Source organism: Salmo trutta, chromosome 31, assembly GCF_901001165.1.
Source record: "Salmo trutta chromosome 31, fSalTru1.1, whole genome shotgun sequence".
NCBI classification, from domain to species: domain Eukaryota; kingdom Metazoa; phylum Chordata; class Actinopteri; order Salmoniformes; family Salmonidae; genus Salmo; species Salmo trutta.
In genome coordinates, this window is record NC_042987.1 from 2,671,826 (window position 1) to 2,691,024 (window position 19,199).

The 19,199-nt window shown below is 41.5% G+C and overlaps 1 protein-coding gene across 1 annotated transcript in view; it reads left to right on the plus strand.

Annotated features, from left to right (window-relative positions):
* The first annotated feature begins 11,514 nt into the window (after positions 1 to 11,514).
* LOC115169338 (voltage-gated potassium channel subunit beta-1) overlaps positions 11,515 to 19,199 on the plus strand; it is a 93,324-nt gene continuing 85,639 nt past the window's right edge. The window contains exon 1 of the mRNA XM_029724860.1: positions 11,515 to 12,994. Coding sequence (XP_029580720.1) covers positions 12,765 to 12,994 — 230 coding nt within the window. The 5' untranslated portion in view covers positions 11,515 to 12,764. The remainder of the gene's footprint in view (positions 12,995 to 19,199) is intronic.

The following is a 19,199-nucleotide window of genomic DNA, read 5'->3' on the forward strand; positions in this document are numbered from 1 at the left end:
TATCTATTGATTATCTATTGATTATTGCCATCGAAATGTTAGCTGTTAAAATCAGATCCAACAATATTATATCACAGGGTTAGAAATCCAGGGCTTAGAAACAAAGGTGTTTTTGTACGCTGATGATTCACGTTGTCTTTTAAATCCACCATTTGTGTCCCTCCACAGCCTTATAGAGGATCTAAATAATTTTTCTAACCTCTCTAGATTGCAACCAAATTATTACATATTGGATCACCAAAAAATCCAGCTTTTACATTACCGTGTAGTTACCAATAAAATTGTCTGATGGTGATGTGGACATACTCTGTATACATACCCCGAAAGAAAGGATCTCACTCCATACATTTTTAATAGAAAGTTAGCAAAAATATATATGATCTTGCTACCATGGAAACCAAAATACCTGTGTATTTGTGAAAAAATCACCCTGATTAACTCATATCCCAGTTTACCTATTTTCCTACAACTGGTGACATGTTTCTTTTATTATATGACCAGTTTAAAAAAATATATATTTGGAATGGCAGGCCAGACAAAATTTAAAGGGCCTATTTACTTAATTAATATGAATTCGGAAGGCAGAAATGATTAAATATTAAAGCATTAGACCTTTCACTAAAGGCGTCAGTCATACAAAAGTTATAGTTTAATCCAACTGGTTCTCCAGCAAATTAGTAAGAATTTCTCACCCCATGTTCAAGAATGGCCTTTTTGTCACATCCTGACCAGAAAAGGGGTCATTTTGTTACTGTAGTTGGTCAGGACGTGGTAGGGGTGTGTTTGTTTTGTGTGTTTCGGGTTTTTTGGGGTTATCTTCTATGTTAATATATTTCTATGTTTGTTCTAGTTCTTCTATTTCTATGTTTAGTTTATTGGGTTGACCTTCAATTGAAGGCAGCTGTTCCTCGTTGCCTCTAATTGAAGGTCCTATTTAGTAGGGGTGTTTTTCCATGGGTTTTGTGGGTAGTTGTTCCATGTATAGCTGTGTAGCCTTACAGGACTGTTTTTCATTGTTATTTTTGTATAAGTGTTTTTTTTGGTTTCCTTCTAATAAAAGAAGATGAATATTCATATACCCGCTGCGTTTTGGTCCACTTTTTACAATGTACCTGACACTTTTTCCCTTTATTCAGATTACAACCTCTCACTTTCGGTTATTTGAAAATGAAATCATCTCCAAAATATTGCTATTTTAGTTTAATCCACCAGAAAAGACAGAACAAATATTACAACAAATATTGTGGTTAAACTCATATATACACATTGATAAAAACTATTTTGATAACATTTCTAAAAAAAGGTATAACCTTTGTAAATTATATCATAAATAGGACTGGTGGAGTTATGTCACACATGCAGCTAACAAAATTATTGGAAATGTCTGCTCTACCAACTAATTGCAGTATTACCGCAAAAATGGAAGAAGCAAGTGGAAAGGGGAAAAAGTAAGGAACTTGTCTATCAGCCCTGCCTTAAATAGGAAAATTGGTTAAAGAAAATTGCCCTAAATAAAAAAGTATGCCAGTTTCATTTCAGGACCAAAAAATTGACAGCTGTGCCATATAGATTGCAAAATAGTTTGGAAGAGATTTTCGATGTACCGAATCCATGGCACATGGTTTATGAACTGATACGCAAAATGACGCCGGAATCAAAACACAGATTTAAACAGATTTAAATTATTAGACAAAATTCTTGCAATAAATAGAATGTTATATATATGGGGGATACAACCTTCCCAGCTCTGCAGATTTTGCTGTGAAGAGACGGAGTCACTAGATAAATTATTTTGGTACTATCCATATGTAGCATGTTTTTGGTCACATGTCCAGGAATGGCTGAAGAATTGCAACATTAACTCTGCAGATAGCGCTACTGGGTGATTTGAAAAGTCATAATCAATCGATCAATAATATAATAAAACTTTTAGCAAAAATATTTATCTTTAATTTACAATCTGTAAAAACTAGGAGAATAGAAAGGTTCAGAACTTTTTAGAAACATCCCAGCACAGTTGAAAGATATATAGCAAATAGAAATCCAATATAGATGGTGTTAAGAGATAGATGGGAGGGGTTGAAGAGAGCTGAAGGGTGGGACTAATAACAACAAGATAACCAATGTAAAACATACGGGGTCTGTAAAATGTATATAGGTTCAGAAGTTTTATGAAAAAGCACAGTTTAAAATATATGGCAAAGTGAAATCAAACTTGATGGACATCAGAAATAGATGGGACAGGTTGAGGGTAGAGGTATAACTATTGTAAAATAGATTGTGTCTGTAAAATGCATATAGTATGTACAGTATAAGCTGGAAGTAGAAGTCTTAGTGTTGTTGATCACTAGTTTACTCCAATTAGGGGAGGGGCTGTAGGGTAAGTGGAAAGTAATAAAGGAAATTAGATTTTAAAACGATATGTGTATATATATACATTACACTACCGTTCAAAAGTTTGGGGTCACTTAGAAATGTCCTTGTATTTGAAAGAAAATCACATTTTTTTGTCCATTAAAATAACATCAAATTGATCAGAAATACAGTGTAGACATTGTTAATGTTGTAAGTGACTATTGTAGCTGGAAACGGCTGATTTTCAATGGAATATCTACATAGGCGTACAGAGGCCATAAGCACACAGCCAAGACAACGCAGGTCCCATGTTTCAAATAATAGATCCCAGAAATATTCCATATCCACAACAATCAAATTTCTCTCAAATTTCGTGGACAAATGTGTTTACATGCCTGTTAGTGAGCATTTCTCCTTTGCCAATATAATCTTCCAACTGACAGGGGTGGCATATCAAGAAGTTGATTAAACGGCATGATCATTACACAGATGCACCTTGTGCTTGGGACAATAAAAGACCACTCTAAAATGTGCCGTTTTGTCACACAACTCAATGCCACAGATGTCTCAAGTTTTGTGGGAGCGTGCAGTTGGCATGCTGACTGCAGGAATGTACACCAGAGCTGTTCCCAGAGAATTGAACGTTCATTTCTCTACCATAAGCCGCATCCAACGTCATTTTAGAGAATTTGGCAGTACATCCAACCGGGCCTCACAACCACAGACCACGTGCTACCATGCTAGCCCAGGACCTCCACATCTGGCTTCTTCACCAGCCACCCGGACAGCTGATGAAACTGAGGAGTATTTCTGTCTGTAATGAATCCCTTTTGTGGGGAAAATTCTTATTGGCTGGGCCTGGCTCCCCGATGGGTGGGCCTGGCTCCCCAATGCCCTACCAGGCCCACCCATGGCTGCGCCCCTGCCCAGTCATGTGAAATCCATAGATCATGGCCTAATGAATTTATTGACTGATTTCCTTATATGAACTGTAACTCAGCAACATTTTTGAAATTGTTGCATGTTGCGTTTATATTGTTGTTCAGCATAAACACAGAGGGGAGTGTATATATAGCATAATGTGGTCCTGTGTGGCTCAGTTGGTAGAGCATGGTTTTTGCAATGCCAGGGTTGTGGGTTCGATTCCCATGGGGGACCAGTATGGAAAAAAGAACATTTATGAAATGTATGCATTCACTACTGTAAGTCGCTCTGGATAAGAGTGTCTGCTAAATGATGTAAATGTAATAAGAAAAGCCTATAGTTTATCATATAAATGCCTATAGCTAGCTGTATGATCCTCATTTGTGCATACTGTATGCCTTCTACAGAACTATATTTGAAAATTTCATCGCCAAGCCTTTCAAGTAAACCTCTAACCCTTTACAGCTCTCTTTGTACTATGGTTGATGTGCTTCAGGCAAACACACGGGCATTTAATCACCAACACTGATGCCAGGGATAGGGCCTTTTGGATCTGGATGTAATGACTCTCTAACCGCTTTATCACTGTCAACTGTATCAGGGTTGGGGTCAATTCCATTCCAGACAATTCAATAAGTACACTAAAATTCTGATTCCAATTCCAATTCTCTTCAATGCTTTTCAATTAAGAAATGTTGGAATTGGAATTTGAATTGACTCGAAGATGATGGTGGTGGTGGTGATGATGATGATGAATCACCAGAGCAACCATAGCGTTGATCAGCCTAAATCTTCCCTTATTCAGTGATACACATAAGATCAATACCATGGCTTTGCTGACAAAAACAGATGACTTTACCTTTACCTGGCTACAGCCCTCTCTCTCCCTCAGCTTCCTTCTGATCCGCAGTGCTAAACGGCCCAGGGTAATATTTGAGTTGCCTAATAAGTTAGCATGGAGTCAATGCCAACACCATTGGAGGCTGATTCTAGTTCTAGTAGTTTGGTTCTGTAGTTCTAGATATGAGCTGCATGTTAATGACTACTGCGCCCAGGCACATCTACAACATAAGTGATTAGTATGGTCTGGCGTGGAGACAGAGAGAGGCGTGGTGAATGGTGATTTAGCATGGAGAGAGGGGAACAGATGGGCTGGGGGGAAAGAGAGGGGGAAGGGGGAAGGAGACAGGGAAAAAGTAAGGAGCGTGAAGGAGATGGGATGGAGAGAGAAAGAAATCAAATCAGAAATGAGAGCGATAGGAAGAGAGAGAAAGAGAGAAATAAAGCAGCAGAGAGGAGGGAGAGAGAAAGAAATTAAGAAATCAAAAGAGAAATGGAGAGAAAGAGAGAGAAAGAAAGACTACAGTAGCAGCAGTGACTTCACAACCTCATTTGAAACGTTTATTCAACCCTGTTCTTTTCACAGGAAGTTTAATTCAGATAGCAATTATCCTGGATCCTGCTGAATGCCAAAGAAAAACACAGGTTGCCATAGTGTATTCTCTTATGTGCAATATATACACTGTTGTTTCTATGTAATTAAGTCTTGCCTTCACTCCTGGTGACGACTCAACTGGTTTGTACTGTGTGTTTTCGGGTTTGAGAAAGGAATTGCCTGCAATAAAATGAAGCATACTGATGATGTGATTCATAAATTGGTCTTGGTGAATTATGTTTTTTATTTTATCTTTATTTCAAGAGGACGTCAATTATGTATAATTATTGGAGAACAAAGCAGATAGGGGGACTTAATCTTCAGTTTTGTGGAGTTTCTAACAACCTAATTGTGCATTCTCATATTCCCCTGTGTGCTTATCACAGTTTCTTATATAGGCTGAGTCTCTGTCTCGGAGACATTCTAATCTAAGCCGTCTGTTCCACAACTCATTTATAGATTCTTACTGTGGTAAAGTAGTTAGCCGGGGGATAATCAGAGTCCTCATTGCCCGTCGGGGATTCTTCCAACCTAGAATGTGTCAGTTCTAGTTGACAACTTTGAGTGACATACTTTTAAATGGGTTGGACAAGGAGGACGTTTTGGCTTACAGGCACTGAGGCAAAAGCGTGATGGACATCTATCTCAGCACCATGTTCAACCTCTACCTAAAATGTACTGGACTGTGTCTCTCACAGGTCTCACAGCTTAGATCTACCCAAACTCACCCTTGCCTCATGGTGGTAGGCTTTTGGATGTCTCTGTGAAAATCTTTTGGCGTACTTGATGCAGCACTTTGAGTATGGTAAATCATAGTATTTTGCTAAGTTTATTGTGGACCATTTTGTTATGGTTAAATGAGAAGGAAATAAATAGAGTTTACCAATCTTTTTTTTTTATCACTGAGTTTGTTAAAATAAAATATAATTATAATTCATCTTCATTTTTCCATTGGGTTCTTATACAACAAGTTAACAGTAGACACAAGAAGACACAATGTCTCTTGGCACAGCAACCAAAAGAGAACCCATCAGATTTACAGAAATACAATGTGCAACATTGTAAACAGACAGATACAACTCAGAGTTATCAAATGAATTCATAAAGGATATACGTAAGTCTTGCCATGGCCCTGGGGTTTGCTTTACTCAATGAACTGTGAAATCCTGCGTCTTCACATCAGTGTTCTGTGGGGGAGGCTGGAGTACAGGAACACATGCATGCAGCTCTGGTGGAACAGAGCGGAGCATATCAGAGGCAGGGTAGAACGGGGTTACACTTTATATCACAGTACCGTTTCTGGCTCGTATCACTTAGATATGTGAACACAATAGATAGCTTCTGGTTGCTTATTTAAGAAGAGCTCAGCAGAATTAGACTTTCCACTGGGCACAGACGTCAGTTGATTTCACGTGAATTCAATGTGAAATCGACCAAACGTCACCATGTCATTGGATTTACGTTAAGAGTTGGGTGAAAAAAAAGGACAAAATGCCCATACATTGTGATTTTTGCCAATCCAAATTATTATTAAATTGGGGTCCCCCTGGAGGCTGATGTTCTGAAGTCTCTCTTTTTTTTGTTGTTGAGTAAGGCAGCTCCAAAATGCAGGTGTTTCAGTCTTGCTCTGTGCTTTCTGTGGTGGTGGGGCAAGCCAGCAGAAAATATGGAGTGTTGCGCCGTAATTGTCTCAGTGTTCTGTCACTCATGGGGACAGTACGTCACCGCCAAGTCTAAGTGTAGAGGTCTAAAATTCTAGCCCCTTGGGTGCTGACATATAGTTACATTAGAAGTGCCCATCCAAGAAGGCTCAAGGTCATTGGACACAGATAGAATGACGTCAAATCACATTATATATACAGTAGCTTTGATTGGATTGATCATGTCAACATCATACTTTCAAAATCTTAGCTACCAGTCAGCATCATGAATCTAGTCGACAATCTACTGGCAAATCCTTTTTAATCCTTGTCATATGAAGAGAAGTAATGAAGAGAAATTATAGATAAAACGTATCGGTGCTCATCAGCCATTGGACATAAACATTACACAACAAGTTGGAAATAGCAAATTCAACAATGAGTGGTTTGGAAGGAATCAGTGCATTGCAAAGCAATCATTAGCCTTCTATTCAGTGGAGTGGCTGTGTGGTCCCAAGTCTAAGATTAAGGGTCTATTTTCATAGTTTAAAATTCTAAACATTCAACATTGGCCATGCGGTCAATGAAGCTCAAAACAACTGTTAACTCGGAACTGCAAAATCGGACTTTAGTGAGTTCAAGTCAACTGGGAACTCGGTGAAAAACGAGCTACAAGTGGGAAAATACGTATTGAACTTTCATCCAACTCGGAAGTAAATCGGGAACTCGGACCTCTTTCCAGAGCTATGACCTGAAGATCACTGACGTCATCATGATTCAAAACATTTTTTTCATAGTTCCCAGTTTTCTTGAATGCACCATAAATCCAGAGAATACCAGACTTTAATGACAAAGTTTGATGACAAAATTTGCCCACAAGAAGGACTGCCGCGATACCTTCCTGTTCAAGTGAGTCCAAAAATGTATTGTATGCTTCTGCATAAATGATGTAATATGCCAGAGAGATATGTATACTGTAGCTAAGAAAGTAATACTAAGTGTATGTTGTGTTAGTAGCCCATGTGCCTCACCCTAATAATTTGGTGTCACGTCCTGACCAGTAAAGGGGTTATTTGTTATTGTAGTTTGGTCAGGACGTGGCAAGGGGTGTTTGTTTTATGTGGTTCGGGGTTTGTTGGGATATGTTCTTATGTAAGAGGGGTGTTTGTTTTATGTGTTCCGGGGTTTTTGGGTATTGTTCTATGATTTGTATTTCTATGGTTTTTCTATGTTGTGTATTTCTTTGTTGGCCTGGTATGGCTCTCAATCAGGAACAGCTGTACATCGTTGTTGCTGATTGGGAGTCATACTAAGGTAGCCCTTTTTTCACCTGTCTTTTGTGGGAAGTTGTTTTTGCATAGCTGTGTTTAGCCTGCAATACTGTGCGTTTGTTCGTTTTGTTGTTTAAGTGTTCAATAAAAGTTCAAATGAGCACTCAACCCGCTGCGCCTTGGTCTACTCCGTACGACACTCGTTACATTTGGTCTATTTTCACCTCTTAATTTTGCTTACTGTTCTGACTTGGTGGTGCACATGTAGCATATAACCTGTTTTTGAGAAATGTAATCATTGAATATTGTAGAGCTTTCATTGTCTGCTTATATGCCCTCTTTATTTGTCCTACGGTTCTGACTTGGTGTACAGGGAGAAAACTGTAAGAGCGTTCTGAATTCTGTTACTGTACGTTTCAAAAGTGCTGAACAAATAGTTATATTGACTACGTCTGTCCTCGCTCGCTTATTAATGTCTTAATCGGAATTTTGTATTGCCTCTTATCCGCTTATGCCATAGTTTGTACATCTCAATTGTCAGTAGAAACCACATTAGTTTAAGCAAGTCAGCCATATCAGCTATTTTTTTTTTGAAGGCAGTAAATGAGGCTGAATGAGCTGTTTCGCTGCCAGACAAGGCTCAGCTGATAGCCAGGTGTAGCAGTGGTAAGATGTTGGGACTGCTGTTGGGACAGCTTTATGTAGGCCCTAACAGTTTGTGGGCACCGTTTGTCACCGTTATAGTGCAATGAATGTATTGTTTAGTGTTGTGTTGTGTAGTGGCTTTGCTGGCATGCATCCCACATAGGATTTTTTTTGCCCCACCAAGATTTCCATACTAAAATCGCCACTGTGTGCATGCACCACATGGTTGGACACAGGCCTAGGATGTTGGTCACTACTTCTTCCACAACAAAAAGCAACTTGTATAACTGTTTGCGCATGTGTGATTCCCTTATGATGACGGCCGCACAATGCACAAAGTTCACCTCGCGGGTAACTTCTTGCAAAACTAAATACAGTGAATTGTTCCTACAGTGCACATGCTGTACATGGTACCTGGAAATACCTCTTTCAGTCGAGCCTGTACACCTGAAAAAGGGCCTGACATGTTACTTACTCCATCAAAGCAGAATACCTGGTGCTATTCCATGGGAATGTTTAAACGCAAATATCCTTCACACACAAGAACAGATTTTCGCTGTAGAGTCGGGGGCATGGTAAAACCCCCCCAAATCAGTGTGACTCCAGGTTCTGGTCGACATACTGTAGACTGCATGAGTGCTGTTACATCGTGCTCACGTCAGTGGTGCAATCAGCTGTCAATCCATAGAAGGCACATTCAGATGAGCGCGACTATCTCCCTCTGTACAGTGTGATCAAACTGTAGAAGGATCTCATCCAGTCTCTCCGAAGTCTGGATGTCAGCAAGTCTGATAGCAAGGCATTGATTGGTGTGCTACCTAAAGCAGCAATTTTTGTAATTGATCTGTGTGCAAGTGTGATTTCTCATGTTCCCAGAATCTCTTGATTGCTTTGCACCAGTTTGCAAAACCACCATTTAACAAAAATGCAATTGAATCTAACATTTTCCTTATTGATAAGCAATTTCTTCACAGCCTTAAACACATGAGAAACATAGCACTCAATGGTCTTCCTTGACATAATGCAGCCAGTACCATTTGTCGAACCAACCTGGATACACGGGATACATTTTCCATAAAGGCGAAGTCCTCCTTGGGTTGCAAAGGCTGATCAGCTAGCTCAGCCATGGCTGCCCAAATGTTCTCTGTGGGTGCAGTAGGCCTAGCATGCTTCTCTGCCTGGTGCCGGGGCTAACGCGGAGCTGTTGCAGCCAGTGGAGTTATTAGCATCTTGCTCCTCAGAGGCTAAAGTTTCGGCGCCAGTCACCCGTGTGGACTGCTGCAGGTGCTAGATGCAGCATACTCATTGTTTTCATTCCTTGGGGCTGCTGTGATAGCAGGTTGCTTTGGTTGGCTACCAGGATTTAAAAAAAAAAAATTGTGGGGGGGATACAGGTAAAATATTTTAATTCACATAATTTCATATTCCATATATTTTCTATTCATTATCTCGTACATTGTACCTGTGGGCTGCCACTAAGAAGAAGACAAAAACAAGATAAAAAAACATTACAAAGGTACATAACTACAACATATTGATCATTTGGATCACATTTCAAGTTTAAGTAATTATTAATTAAGTATAAATAGGAAAAGAAACTAAAAAATAAGTGGGGCTCCACCCCCAGCATCCCTTTCCCCCAATCCCATTCCCCCAATCCCATTCCCCCAATCCCACCCAGCTAACATGTCTCCATCCACTGAGGCAGCGCTGCCTGCCAGCAGTAATCATCTCTTGTTGATTGAAAGATTCCAGGAGCAATCAATTTTATGTAAGATAATAGATTCAAGGCATTGAATGTTTACATTCAAGCACTTCAAATGAATTTGGTACCTTTGCTCCAGAAGAATTTAACCGCAGGGCACTCACACATCATATGAAGGAATTTAGGGGACACAGTGAACAGTTGGGAGTTTGTGCCAATGTCATCGTAAAACATTTCTTTGGTGTTAAATACAGTCTGTGAACAAACTTAAAATGTATACATTGATGGTTCAGATTACAAGATGCCAAGGACATATTTTTCCATATTCTGTTCCAGTTAAATGATTGTTCTGTGGACCATACATGTTTAATGGCAATCTCAGAATATTAGCTTTATAAAAGTTGCTTATATATTATAGAGATCAGTCCTTTCAGGAGCACAGATCATTTCTTTATAAATCCCATCATTGAATGGCTCAGTAGTTTGGTTTCCCAAGGGACTCCATAGGCCAGCATAGTTGACCTAAGTTGAAAATATAGAAACTAGTTGCCTGGTTCCCTGTGGCTCAGTTGGTAGAGCATGGTGTTTGCAATGCCAGCATGGTGTGTGCAATGTCAGGGTTGTGGGTTCAATTCCCACAGGGGGCCAGTACAAAAAAATCAATAATGAAATGTATGCATTCACTACTATAAGTCGCTCTGGATAAGAGCGTCTGCTAAATGACTAAAATGTAACATCTTGAAATGTTCTCAAACCATTACTGTCCATGATATTGGTAAGGGTACAGATTCCACATTTGGACCATTGGGGGGAAGCAAAAAGTCGCCTTCCAAATCAAACAGGCATTATTGTGAAATATGGGCATGCCATTTTGATTCCCAATTACATTGTTTAAAAATGTTCAGCCAAATAGAAATTGTGTGAGAAATAATAGGACCAAAGCGTTGTTTACATTGTTTAAGTGATATATCAGTGAAGAACACCTCTTCCAGGAATATAGGAGACACCATATGTCTCTATATACTCAGTCAGGGGGCATAATAATCATGTCTAAACATATTTAGGATGGGGAGAACTGCTGGAAGTGCCTGGAAATACAATTTAAAGTTTGGTATGGATAGTCCTCCATTTTATTTTCCAATAGCCAGAAGGGGGCGCCATGGGAAGCATTGAACTACAGGAATTCAGTCGTGGTAATGTATACACTTTGACAATAGATATTTATTGGAAACATTTTGATTTTGATTGACCTTGTAAATGCTACTATTAGCCTACAGAAAGGAATCAAATGGAAACGTTCAACCTCACGGTAGTGCATTGAAAGCTTGATTGTACAGTTTGAAGATTTTATTTATATTTTTATATACTATATTACACTATATTATAGCCAATATTATTATTATTTTTATCAAATAATGCAACGGAAAAAAAATATAATAACAGTTTTTAATTGCAACAACACAAGTTCTTATACCTCTTCTGCAGTTTTACCATCTCACCACCAGGGGGTGCTGTAGCACCCGTACTTAACCCAGCTATGCTTATAATACCACTGAGCATCTACCTCAATAAACAAACACTCTTTGATACACACACACACACACACACACACACACACACACACACACACACACACACACACACACACACACACACACACACACACACACACACACCACTTGGCTTCAGCTCTGTCCCTTCCATCCACACTGTGTTCTCCTCTCTCTGTGTGTCGCTAGTGAGGAAACGCTGTGGTTATTTCAGCCAGTCATTTAGAGGCAGCAGCCTGTCTCTCTCTTTCAATCACTCCCTCGCTCACTCTCACACTCACCACCATGCATTCCTTCTCGGCTCCTCACTCCCCCTCTCATTGTACGCCTGTCCTTTCCTTTCAGAAGAGAGGGATCATGCTTCGTCCTTTTCCCTCCTCCTTCTCCTCCTCTTCTTCACTTCCTCGCTATCATTCTGGGGTCTCTGTATCAAACGGAGCACTTTCACCACGTTTTCCTTCTGAGCAGAGCATTGGAAGCTGTCCCTCTCTTCTCAGCATGGTGGACTTTTAGAAGCGGGATTTCCTGGGCTAGGAAGCTTGCATATCAGCTCTCTACTACCAAAGGTCCTGGTGGGATGCAAGTCTTAGTGGGACTCCAGCTTTCCTCACAGGACAGCTCACTTCTCCTTGAGGTTTAAGGACAATCCAAGAATCTCTTCATTCTTTTGATCTCCAACGCTGTAGATATCTGGCTTGGTGTAAGAATGTTTTTCTTTGCATGTGGCAGTGTGTAGATTTGGAAGATTGAAGATTTGTCTGTGTGTGAGAAAGCGAGAGTGTTTGTGTTGGTCTGTTAAGATTTGGTTATGAGTGTGTAAGAGAGTCTGTGTGTGAGCGAGTCTGTGTGTGGCTGTGTGTGTTGCTCTGTATGCAATGCAGTCCGCTCCCGCTCCTGGTTCTTGACTGGACGGTTTAGCCGACGCTGGAGGGTGAAGGAGACCCCTCCACTGCAGTCCCCTGCTCCCGGAGAACCTCCTCAGTGGCACAGACTAGCCTGAGAAGAGGAGGGAAGAGAAAGAGAAGGGCTGAGAGCCAGGTATAACAAACAGAAGAGAAAGAGGTAGAATGCGAGGGGACTTTTCGACAAAAAAGTGAAATGCATGACCACTAAAGGAGACAAAAACCACTTCAGGAGAGGCAAAGACACTGCAGACACATACAACCCAGTGAAGACTGGAGCAAGGCTGGCAAGCAGCCCCAGCAGCCCACCACCACCACCGACAGTACAGCCACCACCATGCAGGTTTCGTTTGCATGTTCGGACCAGGACGGAGGAAGAGGAGGGCTGAGGCCCCCGGGGAATGGAGGGCACAGCAAGCAGAATGCCACCAGTGCCAACACGGCCAGCCAGGCACGGGCACGCTTCCGTACGGTGGCCCTCATCGCCCGCAGCCTGGGCTCCTTTACCAACCGCTACCACCACAACCTCAAGGAGTCCACCGCCAAGCTCACTGGCATGAAGTACCGGTACGTAAATGAATTACTGTTGTAATTGTGGTAATGAGCACTTATTCATGTGTTATACATGCTTAGTCAATGAGTTATTGGTGCTTAAGTAATGAGTATTCGTATAGTGTTTACGATTTATTGTTGTAGTAGCTTATTCATTCATGTGTTATAAAGCATTAGACCCACATGGAACCAAGAAGTGTCACATTGAAGTGTTTTACCATTTTCTTTTCAGGGCAACCTGGGCTACAAGTAAAACACAACACAATTTGACAAACAGTTGCAAAAAAACATGATTAAAAAAGTACAGAAATTGGAAATGAATATCCACCTGAGTTTGTGACAGCAACTATGTGAGCATATTACAGTATTATAGACACTATGCCCTGGGATTTCCTATGATCTATGTTTAAGAACAGAAGCCCTTACCTTCTAACGACTCTTACAGTGCCTTCAGAAATTATTCATACCCCTTGACTTATTCCACATTTTGTTGTGTTACAGCCTGAATTCAAAATGGATTAAATGGGAAAAAAACGTGTTTTACCAATCTACACACAATACCACATAATGACAAAGTGAAACATGTTTTTAGAAATGTTCGCAAATTTATTGAAAATGAAATACAGAAATATCTCATTTACATAATTATTCATACGCCTGAGTCAATACTTTGTAATAGCAACTTTGGCAGTGATTACAGCTGTGAGTCTTTCTAGGTAAGTCTCTAAGAGCTTTCCGCACCTGGATTGTGCAACATTTGTTCATTATTCTCTTCAAAATTCTTCTAAAATTCTTCTAGCTTCGTCAAAAACCCAACATAGAAATACAAAACTAGAACATAACAACATATAAAATCTAAACTAGAACCCCCCCGTCACACCCTGACCTACTCTACCATAGAAAAGAACAGCTTTCTATGGTCAGGACATGACAGTACCCCCCCCAAAGGTGCGGACTCCGAACGCACCAAAAAAATATATATACAAATAAAAAAGGGAGGGTAAGGGAGGGTGACTAATGTCTATGGCGGCTCTGGTGCAGTACGCAGAACCTTCTCATCCCACGGATCCTCCAGCAGAGGAGGCGGCTCCGTTTCGGGGCGTAACCCCTGCTTCGCCCGCTGATCCCTCCGCTTTTGTGTCACCGGACCCTGGATCGTCGCCGAAGGACCCGGACCGTGGATCATCACCGAAGGTTCTGGACTGCATACCATCGCTGGAGGTTCTGGACTGCAGACCGCCGCTGGAGGTTCTGGACTGCAGACCGTCGCTGAAGACTCTGGACTGCGGACCGTCGTTGAAGACTCTGGACTGCGGACCGTCATTGAAGACTCTGGACTGCGGACCGTCGTTGAAGACTCTGGACTGTGGACTGTCGCTGAAGACTCTGGACTGGGGAACATCGCTGGAGGTTCTGGACTGTGGGCTGTCTCAGGAGGTTTTGGACTGTGGGCCGTCTCAGGAGGTTCCGGACTGTGGGCGGTCTCAGGAGGTTCTGGACTGTGGGCCGTCTCGGGAGGTTCCGGACTGTAGGTCGTCTCAGGAGGTTCCGGACTGTAGGCGGTCTCAGGAGGTTCTGGACTGGGAATGCACACTGGAGGCCTGATGCGTGGGGCTGGCACAGGTGGCACCAGACTGATAACACACACCTCAGGGCGAGTGCGGGGAGCAGGAACAGGACACCCCGGACTGGACAGGCGCACTGGAGGCCTGATGCATGGGGCTGGCACAGGTGGCGCCAGACTGGTAACACGCACCTCAGGGGCGCAGGCCCAGAGCGCACCGGGCTATGAATGCGCACCGGAGATACAGGAGATACAGTGCGCATCACCGCATAACGCGGTGCCTGACTGTTCATATGCTCCCCACGGTAAGCACGGGGAGTTGGCTCAGGTCTCCACCCTGATTCTGCCAATCTCCCCGTGTGCCCCCCCAAAATGTTTTATTGGGGCTGCCTCTCGGGCTTCCATTGTCGCAGTGCTAGTGCCTCATTTATTCGCCGTTCATCTCTCGCAGCCTCCATCTGCTCCCTTGACCGCCGATATTCCGCGGCCTGCCTCCAGGGTCCTCTCCCGTCCAGGATTTCCTCCCATGTCCATTTGTCCTGCTGAACACGCTGCTTGGTCCGTTGGTGGTGGGAGATTCTGTCACGGTTGTCGTAGGATGAAGCGGACCAAAGTGCAGCATGATTATCGTTCCACATATTTTATTGAACTGTGAAACTATGCAATACATACAAATAAACTAAAGAACAAACAACAAACCGTAACGCAGAGGTGAAACATACACTAACTCAAAAACAAAAACAATCTCCCACAAACCCAGGTGGGAAAAACACCTACTTAAGTATGATCTCCAATTAGAGACAACGATGACCAGCTGCCTCTAATTGGAGATCATCCCAAACAAAAACCCAACATAGAAATACAAAACTAGAACATAACAACATAGATAATCTAAACTAGATAACCTCCTGTCACGCCTTGACCTACTCTACCATAGAAAATAACAGCTTTCTATGGTCAGGACGTGACAAAAATATATTAAATATATTCACATCACTAAATAACTGATTAAACACACTGTTTTGTATCTTGACCTGTTCACCTACAGTTGAAGTCGGAAGTTTAAATACACCTTAGCCAAATACATTTAAACTCAGTTTTTCACAATTCCTGACATTTAATCCTAGTAATAATTCCCTGTTTTAGGTCAGTTAGGATCACCACTTTATTTTAAGAATGTGAAATAGGGGGGAACAAAATGGCGCCGTAGAGAGAACACGGTGTTTCAGCGAGCTCACGCGGTATTCGTAAATTTATATTCTTACATTAATCTCCTAGCTTGAAAAAGTGGTAGAATTGGTTAAATAAGTTACCCTACAATGAGTCTTGGCGACTATTTCTCAAAAATCTTCGACAACATGCCCAACAGAGCTACTAAGAAGTTGACCAAAACCGCCATCCCTGTAGATGTGCAGGAGGAGCTAGCTAACGTTAGCGAATCTAACAACATTGCGGATCCAGGCACAATGGACCTGGTGATTCAAAGAATGACAGATAACATTACTAAAGTGACCGATGTTAAGATAAGAACGGTCCTGGAAGCAATAGCAGGCCATTCAGCTGAACTACAGAGGGTTGTCAAACGTGTTGATGAGGCGGAAGGAAGAATTGCTACTGTGGAAACGTCAACTACATCCATGGACACTAAGATAAAAGCACTTGAGAAGCAGGTGCGCGAAATGGCGGAGCACATTGATGACTTGGATAATCGAGGACACAGATGCAATATCCGTGTTGTGGGACTCCCGGAAAATTCTGAAGGGACACGTTCAGTAAAAATTTTTGAGGAATGGATCCCTGGCTACCTACAAATGGACACTAAGGCTGGTCGTGTGAAGCTAGACAGAGCACATCGCTCTCAAGCACCGATACCCGGTCCCAATCAGCGCCCACGACCAGTGGTTATAAAGTTCCACAACTTTACCGACAAGCAGCGCGTCATGGATGCGGCTAGAAACATCGGTTCTGATGGTAGTCAACGTAAAGGTCAAAAGGTCTCATTCTTCAATGATTATTCCACAGCGGTTGTACGAAGGCGCAAAGCGTTTGATGAGGTGAAGGCTCGACTCAAGAGAATGAAGATCGACTACGCACTGCTGTACCCGGCCACATTGAAGATTATGGTCAACGGATCGCCTAAAAAACTCTACACATCTGAAGAAGCTGCTGTGTTTATTGACTCTCTCGGGTAAATAACCTTAAGCTGCACCTCCGCAGCATTGGATAACGTCTTATTTTATTTTTAATCTGATCATGAAACAGTGGTGTAAGTTCTCATGTGCTCCTGTTGAGTAATATTTGTATCGGTATTATTTTTCTTGCTAAAGTAACTGCCGCCGTAGCTCAGACTGAAATATGTGTGAACCTATATTGGTGCCCAGGCTTGGTTTTAGGTGGAAGAGCCTCAGTCTTCTTCTATTGATTTTAATTTCCACATATATAAAGGATGAGGCTATTGAGTGGCAATGCGGACTTAAGAGTCTACATTGGAAAGTTGAAATCCCCTGCATGTTAGCTAGTGGGAAAACCACCTTTTGGATCTTTACATGTTTAATTTTTGGGTTTAGTATAGTTCGAGTTCAGGGTTCATATCGTTTGTTTACGCTCAGTGAGATAGAGGAGAGTTCAACACATGGAAAAAGGTACCACCCCATTTTTACAGTAGGATTCAGTCTGGATATTGAATGGTCAAAGCGCAATGGCAGGTAACAGACTACGTGTATGTACATGGAACATTAGAGGGAGCCATAACCCCATTAAAAGGAATAAGGTACTATCCTTTTTGAAAAAAGAAAATATTGATATTGCCCTGTTACAAGAAACTCATTTGAATGATAAGGAGCATCTGAAATTACAACAAGGGGGGTTTGGTCAAGTGTTTTTCTCATCATTTACATCCAGAAGTAGAGGTGTAGCAATTCTTGTGAAAAATAACCTACCACTTAAGGTCTTGAAGTGTGTGAAAGATAAATTGGGTCGCTTTGTTATAATTAATGGTACTTTACAAGGGCAGAGCATTTCCATAATGAATATTTACTTCCCCCCTTTTTATGCCCAGGACGTCGCTGCAGTCTGTTTTATCCGCTAGGATAGGAAGCATAGTCATATCTATTCATGCGGAGGTGATCCTGGACATAAAACTCAACGGGGCATTCAATCAGTCAAGACATTAGAGGTTGAATACAACCATTCTTAAAGACCATACATTCACATCATATTTTATTACAGAGTTTAAAGCATTTTTCTCTATTAACTCTCAATCAACAGATAACCCCTCACTCCTTTGGGAAACCTGTAAGGCGTACGCCAGGGGTCTGATTATGTCATATGCAGCCACTAAGAGGCGGAAAAAGCGTGAAAAGCAAAAAACACTAGAGGGTGAATTAGGAACTAAAGAGAAGGACTACATTAAAACTCCCACTCCTGCCCTATTAAAGGAAATATCAGTCATTAGATCAACGCTGGACTCCCTCCTAACACAGGACACTGAAAATAAAATGAGATTTGTCAAGCAAAAGCTATATGAACATGGCGATAAGCCAGGAAAGTACTTGGCGTACCTAGCTAAAAAGAGAGCTGACTCACAGTCAATTGCGGCTATTACTGATTCTGATGGCAATCATTTATATGAAAATAAATTGATAAATGACTCATTTAAGAAATTTTATGCAAATCTTTACGCCTCAGAACTGCCAAATGACGCACCCAAGTTAATGGAGAACTTATTTTCTAAGATTGAGCTCCCTACTATCTCCGAAGAACAGAAGTCTCTCCTTAATGCCCCTATTACTGAGGAAGAGATAATGTCTGCAATTAAGAATCTGCAAAATGGTAAGGCCCCAGGACCGGACGGGTTTTGTAGTGAGTTCTATAAAGAGTTCCATGGCCTGATCCTTGAGCCTTTGCGTGATATGTTTAACCACTCATTTTCAAATGACCAGCTCCCCCAAACGCTGAGAGAAGCCAACATATCACTTATTCTCAAAAAGGGAAAATGTCCGGAGTCTTGTTCCTCGTACAGACCAATTTCCCTTCTGAATGTGGATAGAAAATTGCTTTCTAAAATTCTAGCCACAAGATTAGAGGACTCACTGCGACTAATTGTGAAAGGAGACCAAACTGGCTTCATTAAGGGACGTAGGTCATGTAACAATGTCAGACGGCTCCTTAAAACCTGTTGGGGCTAGGGGGCAGTATTGAGAATTTAGAAAAAAATATGTGCCCATTTTTAACTGCCTCCTACACCAACTCAGAAGCTAGAATATGCATATTATTATTCAGGTTTGGATAGAAAACACTCTGAATTTTCTAAAACTGGTGTCTGTAAGTATAACAGAACTCATATTGCAGTCAAAACCCTGAGACAAATTCTGACAGGAAGTGGATACCTGATGTGTTGAATTACCTTTAAGCCTATGCCATTGAAACACACAGGGGCTTATTAATCGTTGAGCACTTCCTATGGCTTCCACTAGATGTCACCAGTCTTTACAAAGTGGTTTGAATCTGCTACTGTGAGATCTGACCAAACAAGAGCCTTGGAACGGTGGTGGCCGATAAGACTCTGGCGCACGAGTTCATGTTGGGTACTCTCGTTCCAATATGTTTTAAAAGAGAATGCAATCGTCCGCCTTGAATATTATTCATGTTCTGGTT